Source organism: Cygnus atratus, chromosome 5 (assembly GCF_013377495.2).
Source record: "Cygnus atratus isolate AKBS03 ecotype Queensland, Australia chromosome 5, CAtr_DNAZoo_HiC_assembly, whole genome shotgun sequence".
Lineage (NCBI taxonomy): Eukaryota > Metazoa > Chordata > Aves > Anseriformes > Anatidae > Cygnus > Cygnus atratus.
The window spans coordinates 34769521-34791350 of NC_066366.1; the positions used below are offsets into that span (position 1 = coordinate 34769521).

General features: G+C 43.6%; 1 protein-coding gene across 1 annotated transcript in view; it reads left to right on the plus strand.

The window, feature by feature from the left end:
- The window catches only part of PLCB2 (phospholipase C beta 2), a 48008-nt gene that overhangs the window by 9650 nt on the left and 16528 nt on the right, over window positions 1–21830 (plus strand). The window contains exons 4-18 of the mRNA XM_035539804.2: window positions 7866–8006; window positions 8376–8455; window positions 9089–9142; window positions 11737–11812; window positions 12419–12519; window positions 13221–13387; window positions 13595–13741; window positions 14057–14214; window positions 15668–15750; window positions 16146–16230; window positions 17660–17831; window positions 19234–19331; window positions 19993–20089; window positions 20707–20791; window positions 21220–21344. Coding sequence (XP_035395697.1) covers window positions 7866–8006; window positions 8376–8455; window positions 9089–9142; window positions 11737–11812; window positions 12419–12519; window positions 13221–13387; window positions 13595–13741; window positions 14057–14214; window positions 15668–15750; window positions 16146–16230; window positions 17660–17831; window positions 19234–19331; window positions 19993–20089; window positions 20707–20791; window positions 21220–21344 — 1669 coding nt within the window. The remainder of the gene's footprint in view (window positions 1–7865; window positions 8007–8375; window positions 8456–9088; window positions 9143–11736; window positions 11813–12418; window positions 12520–13220; window positions 13388–13594; window positions 13742–14056; window positions 14215–15667; window positions 15751–16145; window positions 16231–17659; window positions 17832–19233; window positions 19332–19992; window positions 20090–20706; window positions 20792–21219; window positions 21345–21830) is intronic.

A 21830-nucleotide genomic window follows, 5' to 3' on the forward strand; every position in this document is an offset into this window, starting at 1 on the left:
TTGTATTTGGTCAAAAAAGTTGTCTGTTAAGAATTATAAGGAATTAGGAAATACCATTATGCCACTGTGTACGACCTGAATGCACCCATATTTCTGTTTTTCTAGTGACTTTCCCAAATGAGACCAAGAACAGGAAAAAGTAGAAAGGAACCATTTCATACTTTTATTAATCATGCTGCTGTAGGAAGAGCATCAGTGGAAGAGGAAGAGCAGACAGTCTGCAGTCTGACAAAAAAAAAGGGGGGGGGGGGGGGGAGGGATTGTGGGAAGAGTATTGTAGAATGCTGTAAAATCAGGAGCTGAATGGAGAAGGTGAGCATGAAGCTGTTGCTCAGTGTTTCTTCCCATGAGAGTTATGCATCAAGTGGAATTTTCCAAAGGCAGGTTCAGCATGAGCAAAAAATGGTGCTGCTGTTTGACACAAGTCATTGTGCTGTGGGATGCCTTCCAACACAACACATGAAAAGAATAAGGCCTACGGAGAGCAGAAGCAAGGACAGATAGCCTGGGAGGGATGCAGAGACATTGTTCAAGCAGCCTGAGATCAGGTTAGGAAAGCCAAAGCCCTTTTAGAATTAAATATGGCCAGACTCAGCAAGGGCAATAAGAAAGGGTTATATAGGTACATTGGTGATGAAGAGACGTCTGGGGAAATTCTGGGTCCTCTCTGGAAGGAAATGGGAGACCTGGTCAGCTGAGATTTGGAGAAGGATGAGGTATATAAGGACTATTTTGCCTCAGTCTTCACCAAAAAGAGCTCCAGCCATATGGCTTGGGCTCCAGAAGGCCAAGGCAGGGACTGTAAGAATGAAGAACCACCCGCTGTAGGAGAAGATCAGGTTCAAGACCATCTAAGGCTACAAAGATGAATAGGCTGGAGAAACTCTCCTGTGAAAACAAGCTTAGGGAGTTGGGGTTGTTCAGCCTGGAGAAGAGAATGCTCCGGGGACACCTTACAGGGACCTACCAGTGCCTAAAGGGGGCTACAGGAGAGCTGGGGAGGGACTTTCTTTGTCAGGGGGTGTAACGATAGGACTAGGAGTAATGGCTTTAAACTAAAAGAGGGTAGATTATGTTAGATATTCGGAAGAAATTCTTCACTCAGAGGGTGGTGAGGCACAGGCACAGGATGCCCAGAGAAGCTGTGGGTGCCCCATCCCTGGAGGTGTTCAAGGCCAGGCTAGACAGGGCTTTGGGTAACCTGGTCTGGTGGGAGGTGTCCCTGCATAAGGCAGGGGGTTGGAATTAAATATCTTTAAGGTCCCTTCCAACCCAAACCATTCTGTGATTCTATGAAAACTTATGGTTAGGTCAAGAAGGAAATGTCCTTTGAGGGTATTAAATACAAGATAAGACCTCTGGCTTAAGAAGTTGCTTAGCCACAGATTGCTGGAAGCTGCAGAAATGTGCCAGGGAAGTATCATTGGATTTGCCCTGTTCTTATACTCTTCCCCAGGCATCTGGACGGCTCTTTGTTCTGGCCTGTTATAGCTGTTGTATTCTAGCTGTTTTAATAGGCCAGAAACAGTGTTTTACAGTCTTGGAAATTGGCTACAGTTCATTTTTTACCAAAAAAAAAAGAAACAAAGGTCAAGCATTCAGTCATTTATTAAGTATTTTCAACATGCAGAAGTGATGCACATGATGACAACCTCTGCTGTGAAAATTGGAAGTGCATTTGGAGTTCTGCAGCTTAGATTCATTTAATATAACATCTTTTTATTTCAGGAGATTTTCTGGCATTTCTTTGAAAGCAGTTTATAAAACACACTAGATTGGCTCCTTATCCACCTTTCTCTTATGAGATGATGGGAGGTCTTGTGTGGGTACTGAACCAAAGTGGTGGGAGAGATGTGCCATCCAGTCCTGGAAATTCCCAGTTTACATACAGCTGTACTATCCTGACTGCTTATAGAGCATGTTTGAAGTCCTCAGTTGTGTATTCAGTTGGCTTTCTGGAGAACAGAATTTGAGAACATTCAAAGAAATGTCAAAAGCAGTGAAAATTTCTTAACAAGAATCACCACACCCTTCCCATAGTTCATCCAGCTCTGGTGCATAATTACAAAAAGGTATAAATATGAGAAAGTGGTGTGGCAAAGCAGAGAAAGATCTGTGAGAGGTGAAGGGTGGAAGAATGAAGGAATGTGCTGGTCTCCCCTGTTATGTAATAATGGCTTGGAATGGTTGTGGGATATAGCTGCTGAAATTAATAGACAGTTACTCATCTTATTGGCTAAAAGTGGAAGTGAAGGAGCTAATGGTTGATATTTAAGACAAAGAGAACCAGATCACAGCTGTTAGAAGAGCTTCAGATACTAGCAATAACAAATTAAGCATCCTTTCCCCCTGCCTTGCAAATGACACCAGCTGTAGTAAATCCATGGCCTCTGTGAGACAAAGCATGTGGTTCAGTTTTCTTACTGAATCATGACCGAAAGCAATCACCAGGAAGGGCAGTGCTTTACCATGGGCATCTAGTGCTTTCTTCTACAAGGTACCGTGTGCTTTCTGGCCCTGGTTTGATCTTTGTGAAGGTCAAACATGGCCTGAGCTTTGTCACACCAAGGTAGGTAAAATGAGCCTCCTCGCCTACTGGGTGGTTGTGCTATGGATGTTGGGAGTTAATCTGGTTTCTCAGGGCAGTAACATTCTGCTGCTGCCAAAGGAAGAGGTTTTGTATTTTCTTTGTAACTTCTCTTTGCACGGCAAGAAGACTAACACCAAGGGCTCTGTGCAGAAGACCATTTCTGAAAACATCTGCTGTTGCATGCACTCCCTCACCAGTACAGGTCCCAGCATTGTCCCAGCGAGCTGTGAGGCAGGGGTTGGTGGGACCTCCTCTCTGACTGCAGGGTGCTTTAGGGAGTGTCCAGCAGACAGGACTGTAACATCCAAGAAGGAACAAGTAGCTAAGAGCTGGCAGCAACAGGAGCTACCTCCAAGTGAGCTCTGTTTGCCCCAGAAGGAAACTTCAGGGAACTAAACCCACCTGAAGGTGAGGACCAGCTGTGCCCTTTCAGCAAAGGCTCTCCGCTCTGCTCCTGCCTCTGGCTGAAGCCCTTGCCTCCTGGCATGTTAGCACATAAACATGCACGCAGCATGCTGAAGTCCTCCTATGACCTCTTCTACGTGTGTGCATTTTCCTCTTCTCACCCCCGTTACTTTATTTTCTTTGAGAGCTACACAAAATGTTCTGCAGCTTTTTTTCTCGATTGATTTTTTTTTTTTTTTTTTTTGAGAGAGATGGGGCAGAATGAACTCTGGCACACGTTCAAGAACAATAAAGATAAGAATTAGCAGAGACTTTTAACATAAACGAGACAAGATAAAAAGCTATTGAAAGTAGCTCAGCAGCATGCCAAAGCAGATCAAGATGTTACTTACAATGCAATTTTGTGTTTTTCTTTGAGTAACAAGGAACAATAACAGCTGCTCCATTTTGTTTTCTTCTGGTGTACCAAGACCCTAGAACACTTGCACAATGTAATAATTAAGACCAAAATACATGGTGCTGTAGACCAGGCTGCTGAGCTGTTGGGTATGTCTTGGGTTTTGTTTAGACATTTTAGAAGGTATTGGCTCTGAAATGAGTATAATTTTTCATAAAAACAAAAGTTGTATTTTCTCACTATTGCTCATTATTATAATACAATTTCATCCTCCATACACACGTTGTTGTTATTGAATCCAGACATGTGGATGCTGAGCTGAACATGTACAAGGTATTTCTCATGGACTTTGGACAATAAAGTAGGAACCTGCAGTGTTTAGGAACCACCCATGTAGGGAGCATTCATATTTGCTCAGACATGAGCAGAGTGCTGAGCCGTGGGCTATATCCAGGTTGGGGGCTGTCAGTCATTTTGCTATGTTGCGGAGTTAGAGAGAGCTCTGGGCATCTAACATCACCTCAAGTGCTATGCTCTGCATTCAGCAATGGGTGTGAGCACAGTTCCCAGGATGGACCTAAACAAGGTCTGATATTTGGGCCTCAGAATAAAAGAGTGATGATCCTAAGAAGCTGTACAGAGACAAACTGATGCCTGTGAACAAGAGAAGCAAGTAGAAACCTCTGGCTTGCAAACTGAGAGTGGAGCAGGGGGGTCAAGAAAGCAAACAGCCACATCAGAAAAATGGCCTTTTGCCATGCTGGGCCCTTTTGCTGCCTCTCCTGTATTTCTGCAGCATGAGCTTGTGGACTACAGGGACAGAAGTTATTGAGGATGCACAGTCTGGATCTCTCCCTCACAGTCTGTTCCTGTTTCATTCCAGAAGGCTGTGGGTTATTTTGTGCCATGCTAATCTGTGTGCTGCTGTGTTTTCTGGCTCCTGTAGATAAGAGCAGTGAAGTGCTTCATCTGTGTATCTTTCTCTCCCTTGTCTCTCTGAGATGCTTGCTGCAGGTGATGTCAGCGCTCCCTGCTGCAGCTCAGCCACGAGCCTCCTGACTCCCACAGTGCTGCAGTTCTGCCAAGGAGAGAACACGAGCGTTACCTGAAGAGACAGAGACATTGAGATAATCTTGGTGCTCCCTTTCCCTTTGAGTGACCAAACAAGACCTTCCTTCTCCAAAAATCTTTCAGTCCTCAGGACCACCTTCCCCTCTAGACAGGGCACAGTGACCAGAGTCTTGGGCATGTTTGCTCTTCACCGTGCCCTCTCTGACACTTCTTCTTACAGTTTTGAGAACGCACCAGTTGTCTTGCTTAGGTTTGTTTTTTTTTTTATGGGCTTGGTACTGCTGTCCTAAAGAATGTAAGGGGGAAAGAGTTTGCTTGTGTTTTCTAGTTCTGTTCTCCAATACCACAAGCGCTGCATCACGTAACGTGTTTCACGGGGACACAGAATTGTCATTGTGCAGCGAGTGCGTGCAGCTGTAGCAAATCCTGGCTGGCATTTGGCTGTATCCTGTTTCAGGCAGAGAAAAGACTCTTTCCATCTCTTGTGTTAAGCCTGTTTTTTTGTCTATGTTTGCATGAGAATTTGCTTTTCTCTGGATTATGAATGTGTTTGGTTTTTTTCAGATCAGGATTTTAGGGAAATCAGGAGGGTAGGAAGGGAAATGAAAGCTGATTCTGTATTTCAGCCACTCTGCTGATTGGTTGTTTTCTGTTTGTTTTTTTTTTAAGTGTATTTCCTAACTGTGTTTCCCTTCCTCTGATTTGCATAGCTAACATGCTTGTCCTGCTTTTCACATACCAATTCCTTCTTTTCTTTAATGTCCACCTGCAGTGTGGCATTAAGTGATTACCAGTGAAGCTGCAGCACAGAGTGCTGAAGGAATACAGGTTATAAAAGAGGAAAACATGGCACGAGGTTCTGTGCCTTTGGACACAGTCCGCTCTCCCCATTTTTGCTTGGTGTTATGCTAACATCACTGCATTTATCCCATGAGGAAGATAATCCTCATGTAAAGTAGGTATCACAAAGTAAGTGAGTGACTTGCTTAAGGCTAGGCAGGAAATAATTGCTGGGAAAATATGACCCAATTTAGATCCCTAAGATCATCATCCTTCCCTCTCTTTTCCTCTCCTTGCTTCAGTTTGCTTCTTGTACAACGAAGCTAACAACTTCACAGAGGTGTTAAGGGGTGTTGTAAACTAATAAAGCACCTAGAAAGCTCTATAGGGCAAGGCTAACCATCAGCTGCTTGTTCTGAGAGGGCGGTCAGGCCATTACCGAACACTGCACGCATCAAATTTTGTCTGGCAGAGCACAGCGAGAAGGGCAGAAGCCCTGGTACAGCATTCAGCCTGCTAGGGACACATCCTGCTCAGAAATGGCTGCGGGAGGGCCAAGGGCCACCAGATTGCAGAGACGGAAGGGGAGGGAGGAGCCGATTTGTAACAAATACAGGAAATGAGTTCAGCATAAACCACAAGTTCTCCATTGTCTTAGCTTCATATAATTTACAACACCAGAGGTAAGGAAGCTGAACAAATACTGCTGGGTTTGCAAGATGAAGTTAAATTTGAGACTAAAATCCGGACACTTTGCCACTTATCAAACGTTTAAGCTCCATCAAGAAGTCACTGTGAGTGCGATAGGGTATGTGGATGCTGTTCACTTCTGCAAAGAAAAATTGCTTATAGTGCAAAAATGACACATTTTTGAAAGCCCGTGTCTTTTAGAAAATAAGCAAATCATCTGGGTGACTGACTGCCTTCCCACTTCTTTCCCTCCAAATATTCTTGGATTACACAGGTTTCAGGTACCACCAAGGAGAGGCTTCTGTGAAATGAGAGACAGCAGTCAGATGGTCTTGAGTTATAATCCAGCTCATTTTGTTTTTTCTAAAGATGCCTGTTTGCTACAGGTGTGTCCAAATTGCAGATGCTGCAGGAATTTGGAAAAATGCAGTGGAAAAAAAAAATCTGCGTAGTTCCTTATAAAATATATATGCAGTTCTCTGTGTGAGACAGTGCAGACGTATGAGAATGCCTGAAGCTGAGCTGTTTCAGTCTCAACTGTCATAGTCCAAATGTAACGAGAAAATTCGGTGGCAGAAACAATTGGTTGCATTTGAATCACACTGGAATGAAAACAGTTGCTTGTATATATATTTTTTTTAATTTATTTATTGGTTTTGGCTAAATTGAGGTTCATGAAAGACCAGGAAGTTAATTTTCATCATCTTGCAAAGGTTCAGACGTTGTCCAGTTGATAGCAGATTAACAAGTTGCTAAACATGAGCTGAGCTGCAGTGGCTGACTTTAAGTGCTCTAAATTTATAGCAAACATGTAAAGTCATTTAGCTAAAAGCTCTTTTGCTGAGGTTGATGTGGTAACTGTAATGTGTTAGGGTATTACTGATGTTAGGGTATTATTTGTTGAAATGGAATAACTCAGCCATGTGTCTAACTGCATGTGCACACAATGAGAGTTCAGGTTCCAGCTCTAGTTAAATTTCTGAGAATGATGTGCCCTTCTAAGAATCTCTGATTGTGAATTTTGCCCTTAGTTTCTGAAAGAGCAGATGCTCTGACAGCCTTCCTGTTTGCTTTGATGTGGATTTATCCTGCACTTCAAATAATAAATTGCTGTGCTTTATTTGAGGACATGGGAACTTTATCCTTTTGTTATAAAAAGAGACTATCAGTGTAACTCCAGGATACCTTGGTTTAGTGATGCCTTACATAGGAACGCAGAAAATGCTAAATAAGTTAAAGGGATTCTATAAATACTTTCATATGGTGATGAAATCCAAGTATGACTAATTGGATGAGTCTTATACTTAACAAATCTCTGGTGAGCCGTCGCTGTAGGACATTGCAATTGCTATGGAAAAAATAAATTTAGCAACTGACAACTCGCAGAAAATGTCACTTGGAAGGAGAGAGTCTCTGTCTGCAATAACAAGGCTTAAACCCCATAGACCTTCTGGGATCCCTACCACCACCCTTCTTGTGGTGAAGGGAAGCTACAGCAAGAAGTATCACGCTAATCTAAAAGACCTTCTTAGCATATGTTTTCACAAATGGCTGTCTGTAATAACTTGGTTATGAACCTCTGGTATGGGCAGACCAAATACTCATCTGCCTGTCTTGAAGTTCAGGCTGAAGATTCACAAAGAATTTCTTTCAAAGCAGTCTCCAATGTGTACTTTTTTTAGACCAAAACAGCATGTTTGTGCAGTGATGTTGGTCACAATGTTTTGTTCCTTGAAGGATCAAGGTAATGCAGGCTCCAGAATAAAAATGAAAAATAAGGAAAGACAAGGAAGATCACATTAAATATTTTTGCAAATACTGAAAAGCTTGCTGTGGATTTGGGTCAGTGTTTGCATTGGGTCCTGTGTGTTTTTTTCAGATGCAGTTTGCCTCATTCTCCCTTTGTCCTGACCTGTTCTGTTTATTTTACAGTGCCAGAAGCTCCGAGAAGTTTTTAATTTGGATTACCCTCACAGCACCTTTCTGCTTAAGACTCTGACTATTGTATCTGGCCCTGACATGGTGGACCTCACTTTCCATAACTTTGTGTCCTACAAGGAGAATGTTGGCAAGGTATGAGGACCTGAGGGCAAGGAAGCACTGGGAAACACTGAGCTGGGACATTCAAGGGGGAGCAGGAAAGATGAAGCGAAGACAGGGAGCTTGCACCCTGTCAGTGTTACCAGCAAGGTTTTGTTCATGTGTGTTGTTTTGTGCTTTGTGTGAATAAACAGCTGAGATGACTCAGTAAGAAAATTTTCGGTTGCTGGTATGCATAGGCAGTAGGAAGGTGATGTAGCCAGGCCCAGGGTGCAGTCGGGATTTGTAGCCCAGCAGTATCAGGACATGTCCATGCCCTCTCCATGTTCAATGCGCTGTACCTACTCATGCAGTTCTGTAATGCCCAACTACCTCCACTTTGTGTCTTTGCTTTTTCTCCAGAGCTGGGCAGAGGATATTATGGCCATCGTTCGGAATCCCCTCACATACAACGCTTCTCGGTACACCTTCCTGGAGAAAATGTAAGTGATTTCTGACAAACATTGTTCTCTGAAACATTTATTTGTTGCCCTTTCTGTCTCTAATAGAAAGAAAAGGCTTCTTAGCTTCCAAGTCTTTTGGGCAGTCTCCAAACGAGTCCTTTTTTCAACTTGGGTGCCCTAAGGCACAGGGCAGGGGGTTGGTAAATGGGCCCTCTGTTGCATGCCAACTGACTGGTACCACAGTACTTGAGCCAGTCAAACATACACAGGTGGTATTAGACAAACTTAAATTCTGAGCCTCAAATATCCCCCACCCACCCACAGTCACAGTGCTCACCCCAACAACGTGCTGCCTCTTCTTCTTGTCTGTAATGCTGTTTGGTTGGCAGCCTGGGATCGCTAAGGAACAGTAGGATACCATTATCTCATATTTACGTCATATGTTTCAGAGGAATCATTCTGATATCAGTTCTCTTACAATCCGTCTGTTTCTCCTTCCCAAGAAGTGAGAACAGGTTCTGTCTTGAGGTTAAGCTCACAGTCTGCAGGACCCTGTTTTCCAGTTAATGTTGGTTTCCTTTCCCAATTGCATTTTCTTTTTTGCTCCTTCCTTAACAGAATCTGTAAGACTGCACAAGTGAATTTTCATCATCTTGACTTCTTTTTTCACAGCCTGGTGAAGCTGAAGATGCAGCTTAATGCAGAAGGAAAGATTCCTGTCAGGAAGTGAGTATGGTTTTTTTGGTTGGTTGGTTGGTTAGTTGGTTGTCGTTTTTTGTTGTATGTTCAATTAAAGACAGTAAAGACAGAGGAGCTGGTAAGGGGATGGTAGCCCAGTGGCTTTAGTTGCCTGCTACTGTGCCTAAGAGGTAAAGGCCATTGCCTCTGTATTCAGGTCATGAGGTCCTGCTGCACCTAGGTTACTCCCAGTGAAGAGCCTGGGACATAGTTTGGGTCTGGAAAGGAGACCTTTTGTGACCACTTCCTTCATCTACAGAAAGATATTGTCTAGAACAGCCATGGACTTTACTTCCAAAGCTAAGCAACTTTGGTAAAATTCTAACTGGGGATTTGTTTTGCAAACCTGAGTTTTGAGACTTGTAAGACTTGTTTGAGATTTCATACAATGAGTTCTGTATGCATTCTGTTCCTGCAGGAGAACTTTTTGTTTGACTTCCCAGATAGCCTGAAGTAGGGATCCATTGCTTTCACTCTTGTCCTCATGTATGACTGCTATACCTATTCTCCCCCGGTGTAATTCCACTGCCTTCCACCTTCACTCTGCATGCAGATGAGGGAAACAGCCTTTGAGGACAGACCACTGGGCCAACATTAAGGCTGGCTGAAGTACAGAATAAGGTAGATTTGAACTCAGTGCCACAAGTATTGGCTTTGTTCATCAGGGTATGGCTGCCATGAGAATAAGCCAATGCTGCTTTGCTGAAGCAAAGACGGACCTATTACTTCTCCCCTGCACTGCATGGCATAAACGCAGAATTGGTTTTGTGCCCCTCAGTGTCTTCCCTAGTCAGATCACTCCATGGCTGACCCTGTGACTCCTCCACGTTGATTAACTTAAAGATTAAAAAAAGGCTGTGATGCAATGTTGAATTTCCTTTTGGGTACATAATTTATCTTTTGTTTTATGAACAAGGACCTGCAGTGAGTGCATTCATGGGTGTTCACAGGAAAGTTCTGAACTGCTCTGTTTCTAAGCTTATGCTATGTTACAGCATCACAAGAGGCAAGTGCTAATCACCTGTAATAAATGCACTACCTACTGCGTGTTATATTGCATAACGATTCCACATTAAATCTGTGCTGGCTAAATGTGCTCCTGGATGGTTGATCATTATTCAACAATAAACATTTTTTGTTGTTTTTTTTCTAAATCACAGAACAGTAGAATTTCATTCTACCAGAAACCAGTGTACACATCAAGGGGCTTTTAAAAATGTATAGCTCTTTAATGAATAACTCACACTAGGGAAAGAGTACTTCAAATTGATCTTTAAAATGCAAGCAAGGTAGCATTACTGTAGAGAGAAAGCAGCTTATTATTCTGAAATTAGCTCAAAAAATGTCTGGTGCAGTCTGTACCCCTCTTCAATGCCCTGGTCTTTCTTTCTTGCAGAGTAGAAAAACAAACTTACGGTCTAAAGCATTAGATGTTTAAAATGGTCTGGATTAAGAGCCAGATTTATAAAAATATTCAGCATTTCCAGGTGCAGGTGTATACAAGGTTTTCAGAACTCCATGTCAGACTATTTTTTTTAATTCCACATTTATTTGCCTTTCTCTTTGGACATTTAAATCCCTTTTGAAGCATAACAAGGCTGCTGCAATTTTTGCCTTGCAAAGGGCTGCTTGAGAAATCAGCATGCAGTGAGTTTGCATAAATCATCTGCAGCTCCAGTTGAGCACTTTTCCACCTGTCAACACATTTGGCACTTTTTGTTCTCCTTTTTTGTCTTTGAGCAGCTGTGATGCCAGGAGTGTAACAGATCTGACATTTAAATTTATCCACAGCAGAGACCTCGTTGTTGATTGGGATATTCTGAAATTAGGGAGAGCTCAGTTATTGTTAATATTCTGTAATACAGCAGAGGCTGCTTTAAGCCAAAGGCTTGACCAGGTGAGTTCTGCCCTGTAGCCCAATACTCAGCGTTCTAAATTGAAAGTGAGCTTTGGCTTCTGCAGCAGCAGAGTTTTGTTTCCATCCTGTAGTATACCAGCTTCTTTTCCTCTGTAATAAGTTTGTTCCTTGAATTCATGGAAAGCCTTTGGTTTCCAGGACAGAAATTTTTGCCTTCTTCTAAAGCAGCAAATATGTACAATATTTGTTTGCTTTTTTTGGAATATTGTCTTGACTACAAACTTATTGCTGGCTAGTGCCAGCGACTGCATTGGTAATGTCTTGTGGGAGGAAGTATGGGGAATTTGTAGCATGACACCAGCTACCAAAAAGGGCACCTCTAAGAGATGTAGGCAAGGACAGCGAGCAATGATTTTGGGAGTAAGCTGGCGCAGCTTAGAGACAGGGTTCTTCTAGATCCCTGTGCAAAAATATAGAACTTCTGTATTAAGGCATCAGTCAGAAAATCCACTATAGGCTTATAAGATCTGGTCCATCAGGTACTCTTGGAGAAACACTGCCTTCCTTCTCTGGTTCATGTTTACAGTCTTATTGTCGGTCTCCTTTGTTGTGCATTTTAAATGTCTTGCACTCTGGTTGCAGCTCCTAGTCACCCAAACCCAGGCTTTCTGACTTGACTCCTGTTACACTGTGGTGATGGTTTCTTTTTTCCCTGTCTGCTTAGTATTTTTCAGATGTTTCCTGCAGACAGGAAAAGGGTGGAAGCAGCATTAAGTGCCTGTCATCTTCCAAAAGGCAAGGTAAGGGTCTTACTAGGTACCCAAAGATCTCTCTAGCTTGAGAGAAATCTTTCTGACTACCCTGACTGTGATTCCCTTGGCTTTAAAAACGTCAGTCATTCAGATGCCCCTAAATTGCTTTGAAACCCTGTCCTTTTGCTAGCTACCTTGCCTTAACTGCAGGCCTGCTAAGATAAATTCTTACTGTTTGTAAAGCAATAGCACTTGCAGCTCTGTCACTTGCATTATGTGGCACAAGAAACAGCGCATTCCCTTCTGCCTGTTTCACTGCTCTTTGAAGCAACAGGTCTCATGGTTACTCTTAGCACTTCTACCAACCTGCAGAGTACAATCTGGAACTCTAACGGTTCCTGTCAGTTCACCACGCACTAGCTTTATATCATCACACAAGAGGCACCAAGGGACAGTTTAAATAACTGTCTGTTCTGAAGCAGGCCATTATAATGCTTCTCCACTCCATCTCCTCTTTCCTAAACACCTCGCTAGATGTTCCAGTTGCTTATTTGCCTTTTCACAATTGAGTGCTGGACTGGGGGTGTTGAGTGTTAACAGAGGTGAAAACCATCATGGGTTAATGGTACTGACATGTCTTCCTTTCATTCTCAGAATGATGCCATCAATCCAGAGGACTTCCCTGAGACTGTGTATAAAACTTTCCTCATGAATCTGTGTCCACGACCTGAGATTGATGAGATATTTACCTCACAGTAAGTTTCCCTTAAGCCACATAAGAGGACTTGATTTCTTGTGGCAAAAGATAGGCAAAAAGGTGGGGAGAGGGGTTGCTACATTTATTGTTTGGCTGCTCTCAAGCCTGCCTATAAAGGCAGGTACCCATGTCACAAAACAGTGCCAGTGCACTTAACTCTTCCACTGACAACCTCGATAAAAGGGATCAGGCCTCACTGTGCTGCATGGGCTCTAAATGGTCACTATCAGAAGGGCTGATTCCAGGTCAACACTGGATTGTGCTAATGTGATACTACTTGTGGCTAGCCCTAGACAAGACCATGTACAGCATTAGAACCAGAGAGCTTTGCCAGTAGCCAGTGAATTCTTTTCAAATAGCTAAACCTGTGAGTTCTTAAATGGACTTAATTTCATAGGGCAAGTATTCAATGTGTTCTGAAATTCAGTTACCTTTAGAGTTCAAGTCAGAGGCTCAAATTATGCTTACTTCTTCCGTTATACAACCTCTTAACAGTAGCGCATTAGTTAGGAAGAAGAATATAAAGGAAGAAAAATAGCCACAGAGGGAAGCATCTTTTACAGGAAGGAATGTAGGCAGAACATTGGGCCCAGAGAACTGGGTGCCCATTGCTAACCTGAGCAAGGACCAATCTCTTGTGAAGTTTTCTGAGTAGTACACATGCCTTACCTCTGCTCCCCTATAATTCTCTTCCCTTAGCCATTTAAAAGCAAAACCCTACATGACCAAGGAACACTTGGCAAAGTTCATCAACAAGAAGCAGCGAGACTCTCGCCTCAATGACATCCTTTTCCCACCAGCAAAACCTGAGCAGGTGCAGAGCCTGATAGAGAAATATGAGCCCAGTGGGATTAACATCCAAAGAGGTGAGTCTTGCTCAGCCCGTAGGTCTTGTTTTTATGTCATGTCCCGCTGTCAAGGTAGCATGAAAATAGTAGAGGATCTCACACCTTCTGCTATCCCAGCGGAACAACCAGCCTGATTCTCACAAACCTCTGTGTTGCAGTGCACTGGGAAGGAGGTACCAGAACCATTTTGTTTCAGTACCATTAACATCTTTGTTCTCTATGTAGGGCAGCTGTCTCCAGAGGGGATGGTCTGGTTTCTCTGTGGCCCTGAGAACAACGTGATAGCGCTGGATAAATTGGTGCTGTACCAGGACATGACGCAGCCACTCTCACACTACTTCATCAATTCATCACACAACACATATTTAACAGGTACGGGCAGTTCCAGAATCTGCCTCAGCTCCATCAGGTATGTATCATCACCATGGATGGATGAATGATCCTGACAATCACTCAGGCAGATGCATCTGCCCTGAAGTTTGGAGGGCTGAGGGTTGTAAAGCACAGTAAGGGGCTTGACACTTAAATGCTGTGTAAGAAGAAGAAATGTCACCCTGTTAGCTAAAACATCTTGTCATTCTGCCATGCACACCTGCTCAAAGACAGCAGAGTTCTGTTGCTCTAGTCTATGCAGAAAGTGTCGCACATGAATAGCTAAAGAGCCTCCCTGCTTGTGCTCTCCTCCAGCTGGTCAGTTTTCTGGTATCTCGTCTCCTGAAATGTATCGCCAGACACTGCTGGCTGGCTGTCGCTGCGTAGAGCTGGATTGCTGGAAGGGCCGTCCCCCGGATGAGGAGCCGATCATCACTCATGGGTTCACCATGACAACTGAGATCCTCTTCAAGGTACAGAAAGAATCTTCTCCGCGCTTGTAGTCCTGCTTGGTTTTAAACTGATCTCGGCTTGAGGAGGCTAGCTGACCGAGGTAACAGTCAACTGCATGGGCTGAGGGCAAAAATGTTTGAGATATAAAGACTGACGGCAAAGTGAATGAATGTGTAGATAGAATGACAGATGAGCAAATATGCGATAGGCTGGAGTTTGTGTACGTTTTTGGAGTTGGAGGACCACCAGAGAAGTTGTTAGCTGGATGAAGATGAAGGAATGACTGAAATGCAGGCAGTCAAGTAGAAGTGATGGAGAGACAGTTGAGTAGGTGTGCCTGCATACATGCAGTTGTGTAACAAGATGGATGTATGGACAGAAAGTTGCCTGAGAATGGTGGATTTTATGGATGGATGCAAGTTGGAGAAACAATCAAGGTGGCTTTTAGAAAACAAATGTTTAAAATGAATTCATTTTCTAACTGTTCTACAGCAGGTTTGTGTGTTTTACAGCCTCAAATGGTGGTGCTTTGGAGGAGTAGGTTCTAATTACTTCCTAATTAATTACATGACTGTGTGGAACGTGTTCAGGGGAGCAACTGCTCTCTAACATGCTGGGCAGACATCTTCCCCGAGGATTTAGCTGCCAGGCTTCAGAAGCACAGTCCAAAGCCTACTTCTCCCTTGAAAATTTAGGGCATTTAACCACAGAAGTTACAAACATCAATGCACCAGTTAAAAATCAATGCACCACACACCAGAATAAAGGCTGGGGGGTAATTGCAAAGGAACAAATGACGTTTCTTTACCATGTCAATTAGCAGCACCAGGGAAGAAAATAGTGGAAAGTTTGTGGCAGCTTAACAGGGACTTGGGGGAAATATGATTATTTTTTCATCATTAATGCTGGGAATGTTTCCATGGTATTTGCATTTGAAATGTCAGCACTGCTGGTGACTGAACATTCCAGTTTTCTCTGCTGCTAGACAGAAGAATTTTATGAGCAGGTGAAATGATAGAAAATTGGACAGGTTCAGAGGTAAGCGTAAATTAAGTTTGAGGCAGTTTAATCTGGTGCTGTGTACACCTTTCTCTACCAATTGAAAGTGCATCTGGCAGTGATTTGCCTCTCTCACTAGATATTCTGTCATTTCTGGATACATTAAACCACGTAAGGAAAAAAACGACTGAGTTTTAGGTCTTCAATTTCACATTTATGCAAACTATTGACTTCAGCTGTGTGAAAGAGAATTATGGGGCTTTAAGGTTGTATCCTTTGGAGCTGGAAATCTGGACAGCTATGAAAAAGAAGACATCTCTCACTTTCTTGACAGAGAAGTTTAGTTACATTAAAGAGAACCTCCTGACAAGGATGAGCGTGGAGATCTGAAACTTGGGGATTAGTTTAGTGGGGAGATAGATCTGCTATTAATGATTGCTGATCTCATCTCTGTGACCATTCTCTCTCCTTTAGGATGCAATCGAGGCCATTGCAGAAAGTGCTTTTAAAACATCTCTCTACCCTGTCATCCTGTCCTTTGAGAACCACGTGGACTCGTGAGTGTCTGATTGGGGACCAGATGTGGGAGAATTGTGTTCTCTGTTGTCTAGAGCAGAACAAACTTGCTTGGTTTCAAGTGAGTGCCTGAGCTGACATGAAACACTGGTAGAGATTTTTGCATCAATTGAAAGGGGGTCAGAGCCAAAAGGTGAGCCATAAGCTGCAGAGTGAGAGCAACCACAAGTGTGTAACCTTTTAATTTGCTGTGGCAGAGTATGAAAAAATGAGAAGCCTGGGAAGGGATTTCAGGATATGTGTAACTGTTTGTGAGAAGGCAAGAGGTGGTTTTCTGGGTAGAGTTTTATGGATCTCAAGATGGTTGCTCATGCTAGGCTCTGGATTTGGGCATCTGTTCTCCTGTTCACTCCTGTTTTCTCTCTTTGTATACTAGGCCCAAGCAGCAGGCAAAGATGGCTGAGTACTGCCGAACCATATTTGGAGACATGCTGCTGACAGAGCCACTGGAAAAATACCCAGTAAGTGAAAGTTGGGGAAGGAGGTTAAAGAACTTGGATTAGTGGAGAGGTCTTTCTGAAAAACTGGTCACTCCTGGTGCTAGGAAATGCCACAACAGATAAAAGGACAGTGACAAAGATAGGGTGCAGCAGGTAAATGAGCTTGGTTCATAGTGGAGGGTAACACAGAAAGAGGAGGGAAGACCTCACAGTCATAGAGGTTTTTCTAAGCATTTGCCTGATTCTGTTCTTAATGCTCTGTCACCTAAATGACTTTGGAAACTGAGCTCTAGGTGATCAAATTATACTGGTTGTACCAAGATGAGCTAGTGTATTTTCGTACATGGTACAGTTTCAGATCTGTCTGCCAGCACTTGCTTTGGAAAGAAACAGGAACAAGGGCTTAGTAGCATTTCAGGCTCTTCCTATCAATGCTTCTAAATCCCTGTTTACACCCTGGAAATATCCCCTTGTGGGCATAGATGGGCAGGTCAGTGACATGTATAACTTTATGCTTAGAATAGCTGAATAAAGCTCCTGCTCTGCTTGACCCTACTCAACAGCTTGTGCAAGCATGTATTGTAGTGGAGAAGGTGGTGTTTTCAGTGATCCTTATGCACACCACTACTTCAGCTGCCTTGTGAATGGATAGTGATTTACAAATAATGGGCAATGCCTGTGTTCTGCAAAGTATGAGGCAATTCCCTTTCCTTTAAATAGGGGAGAGCGGAGCTAAAACACCTAGTCCAAGCATCTGCCTTTAGCACTGAGATCAGAAGAAGAGCTGAAAAGAAGCAGTGAGCAAATTGGCAGTTGCCCCCTGTTCAGACCCGTGTCTTTGTCCAGGCAATGGGCAGAAACTGTGTGGGGGAGAACCAGATAAGGGTGATTCTATTAGCTAAATTATTAATAGGCCTGTTGCTATCTGTACGGGGAGTGTAGGTCTAGAAGCACGGTCTGAATCACACATCCTTGTATGACACACACAAACCCACCTACTTTAGGATTTTTTTTTCAAATCTGCCTTAGGCAGAGAGTTTAAATATGGCGTGAGTGCTGATCTAGGACTGAGGCTATGGAATAATGAGAGAAGTAGGTGGCATGTGAAAGCCAGAGGTTTGTGGATGCCTCCAGGACATGCAGATGGTTTTTTAGCTGTGGTGCAGGATGGGTGGCTGGAAACAGCATGCACAAGCAGCAGAACTTGAAAGGACTGAAAGGTACAAAATGCCGGTGTGAAACTGACATCAGGAAAGTGAAGTCTTAGGAAAAATCTGCATAGACATACTGGGATGAGCCAGCAGATGGAAAAATTAAATTATACAGTGGGTGAGAGATTTCCGTGCACCAGTAAATGGCCAGAGGAATGGCACTGGGCGGGACAGGAGAGCTGAGTGTTTCAAGTTCTATCTTTGAGATGAAAGTTCAGTATGAAGTTTCTCTGTTGCAGCTGAAGCCAGGAGTTCCCCTGCCAAGTCCTAAGGATCTCTTAGGGAAAATCTTGATTAAGAACAAAAAGAAACAATCTGTATCTGGGAAGAGGCAGAATTCTTTGAAGAAAGGGAGGAATGTGGAACCAGAGATCATTGAGCAGCCAGCCCCTATGGATGCTGAAGATACTGGTATGTCTAAAGGGGAAAATTGGACTACTATACCTAGATGAGCAAGTCTGGCCTGCTGGAGACCTTCCAAATTGCCCAATACTAGCTTGAGGCAAGCCGATACCACTCATTCATTCAGGTATCCCACAAAGTGTAAGCTTGGAAGATATATTAAATCTTCAGAATGTTTTCAGACACTTCATTCCAACCCAAAAGAGACAACCAACTTAATTCCCTGACGGTCAGTCAATTCTGCCTACTCTGAGGCATATGGCTGCGTGAGTTGGTAATTAATTGATACGCAATTGAACATGCTGTTTTTGTGGAAGAGTGCACAACTTCTTACCACCAGTAGCTCTCTGATAACTACAAATTCACCATGGCATAGATCATAGAATAATGGAATCATAGAACAGCTTGGGTTGGAAGGTATCATCTACCTCCAACCCCCCTGCCATGGGCAGGGATGCCACCCACTAGGTCAGGTGAAACTCTTTCCATCCTCTGTAGGCTTCCTTTTTATGTCTGAGTTTAGTAAGGAGCCTTTTTCATCCATGCAGGCCTCCTGACATTTAAGCCTGACTTCCTTTTTGTTGGGACACATAGCTCCTAAGCTTAGAGGAGGTGATCCTTGAATATTAACCAGCTTTTCTGGCCCCTCTTCCCTCCAGGGCTTTATCCCATGGTACTCCACCAAACAGATCACTGAAGAGACCAGGGTCTGTTCTCCTGAAATCCAGGGTAGTGAGCTTGCTGCATGCCCTCCTTGCTACCCTAAGGATCTTGAGCTCCACCATTTCATGGTCACTGCAGCCAAGGCTGCTCTTGAGCTTCACCTTCCCCACCAGTCCCTCCTTGTTGGTGAGAATGAGGTCCAGCATAGCACCTCTCTTTACTGGTCCTCACATTGAGGTTCTTGAAGGTCTATAGAACATTCAGACCCTACTCTCCTCCCATCCTCCACCTCCTGCAGTCTCAAGGCCGTCATCTCTTGGACTCAGGTAGAGAGTTCTACCTATGGTAGAACAGTGAATTTTACAGTCCCTGTCATGGCAGGAGCTCATGAAGTCGTATGAAGACAAGATGTGCGCTCCTACAGAGGAGCTAGAAATCAGACATTCAGTCCCACAAATGTGTGTGACCTTGGTGGGGAAAACAGCATTGTGATCATCGCTTTTGGGAGGCCTGCAGGAAGAATGTCTTGGTCTCTTGAGTGTGTTAGTCCAGTTTGGCCTATTCATACTTGGATTTGGCTAATAATGATATGATATTCCTCTCTTGTTCCTGTGTGATGTGATTGTGAGGTTTTGCAGAGTTCTTCCCTGTCAGCAGAGTCAGAGCTGGAGGCTGTGTGAGCAGTCACAATGTCTTGTCTCCATGTGCTACTGGCTAAGTACTACTGATGTGGGGTGTGTGTGCTTAGTTTGGGCAGGCGATGTGGCTGAAGAGGAACCAGAGGAAGAGGATGAACAGCTGGGAAACCTGGATGAGGAGGAAATTAAAAAGATGCAGTCAGATGAGGTACTGTCACTACTGTGTCTCTTTCTTTTCTGTGGTTTTGTTTTTTTTTCGGGCCTGACCACACTGAATGGAGATTAATTCCAGAATGCAAAGGGGAGTGAACCTGTGCTATGACAAGTATAGCATAGAGGATATAGCAGAAGAGGTATTATTTCTGACTGATATTTTGCATGATTTGGTGATAAATGTCTGCCTTCAGGGTATTTGGAGAGGCTCAGCCTTAGTCTGATAACAGTTGTTACAGAAACATGAAGTGCTGCTGCAGAAGAGGGAAGAAGCAGATCAGCAATGCCTTGAATAGAAAATATCTATTTCCCATTTCCTTCTCCCTAGTATCACTCAGAAGAGGCAAAAAATGTCCCAGGTTTGTCCCAGAGTCCATGCTTTGAGAAGTTAAAGAGGTCCTAGACTTCTTATGTACTGATACTTTTTGTATGTATCAGTTTCGGTTTTTGCCAAGCTACCCAGAAATTCAGCATGCCCTTGACAATGCTGCCCACAATGTAATTGTTAGATCAGGAAGCCAAAGAAACTGGTGTGCTTTGGTCAGGGCAGCCATTGGAGCTCTTTGCGTGTGAAGCCCAGGTGTGTTTTGTTTCACCTCTGGAGAAGGTTTCATCTGTCTTCTCTTGTGTGTTTTCCATTTTTTTTTTCTGCCTAGGGCACTGCTGGTTTGGAAGTGACAGCGTATGAGGAAATGTCCAGCCTAGTTAATTACATACAGCCTATCAAATTTGACTCCTTTGAAGTCTCTGCCCGTAAGTCATACTCAGTCCTTTCAGGATCCTGAGTATTTCCATTTGACCAGGAGAATACTGTTTTCAAATGCTGCTGTTTTCCACTTACTTTTGTGACTTGCTTGAACCTATTTTCTGCTGTGTTCTCTCTCTCCCACAACATACGTACAATACAAACACTCTCCTTCTGTTCTTCTCCTTGTAGTAAGGAATTGATAAGGAAAAGACAATGATATATCAGATACTGCTCTCAGTTACATCAATGAAAATGAAAAGCAGCAGCTTAAGGCTAATGACATCTATGTGATCTTGCTTTGCTGCTTCTGAGGGCAGGATTCAGCCCAGCTTTTCTTAATGTATGAAACTGGCCTTCCTCTTCTGTGGTGATTAGGACCCTGGCTGGTGACAGAAATATCTGAAATGCTGAAAATGCATGCAATTTCTTCATACACAATAGGTTCCTCTAAACAGTCACAACATCTGTACCAGAGAAAGGTAAATTGCCTTGATAGAAACCAGCAACTGGTAGAAAGTGGTAATAAACAGGCTGAGTGCTTCTTGAGCCCATTGGTCCCCACACACAGAATGGGGAGCTGGGTGCATCCTTTGTCTAAACACTTCTTATTTCCTGTTTCTAGAGAAGAACCGGAGTTATGTCATCTCTTCCTTCACAGAATTAAAGGCTTATGATCTGCTAACCAAGTTCCCTATGCAGTTTGTAGAGTATCCTTTTGGCAATGTTTGCCCATGGTAGTTGGTCATATGGAGTATGGGAGCTAATATGAAGCTTGAGTTAAGGCTAAGGTATGTCCAACTGGCCTCTGGTTTCAGGACCCGGTAAGCTCTTCATCAGAGGTATAAAGAGTGCAGGTGCTAGAGATGTGGGAGCTTCCAGGGTGTGCTGGGGGGCTGTTCACAGAGATTCTTGACAGATTCTTGTATCCTGCTGTAGTAAAAGCCAAGACTGTCAGCTGTTTGCTTTTAAACAGAAAGGGATGTGGGAAAGGAGCCTGTTGTTGCGTGGGCCTCTCTTTTTAGAAGGCTCTGAGCATTCATAGAAGAGCTTAAACAACTCTTTAATCTGAATACGTGAGCTAGCCCCAGGGTACACAAGGAGTGCTCCAGACTTGTTTCCAATAGAGCAACTGTAGATACAACAAGCGACAGATGAGCCGGATTTACCCCAAAGGCACCCGGATGGACTCCTCTAATTACATGCCCCAGATGTTCTGGAATGTTGGCTGTCAGATGGTGGCACTGAACTTCCAGACTATGGGTGAGTGTCGCATTGTCCTCCAGCTTCTTAGTGGGTGAGGCTGTGTGCTCATGTTCATTGTCTCTTCCTTCACTGCTATTTCCTATGACCGCTGTTTCCCTGAATGCATTTACTCTGTGTGCCTTGTTCCCAAAGTATTGCTCTTCTGCCTGAGTCTCCCACAGACCAAAAGCACTTTCCTAGGCTCGGCACAAACCTGGTATGCAGTGCCTGTGATGCCTGTCCTACATAATTGTGCATGCACACATACACAGGCTTGCTGTCATCCAGTATCTGGGTACCATCTCTGGCTGTTCTGTAACATGATGTCAGAGTAAATAACTTGTATGGATGCACCAGAAGTAGTTGACTCCTCTTTTACAAGGCAGCAGGCATAGCTCCATCTGGCTACAGGACTGGACTGTCTGTCCTATTATTTCCAGTATACTGACCTGGTCAGGAAAGAAAAGGCCATTCCTTGCTGTACAACCAGCATAAGAAAGACAT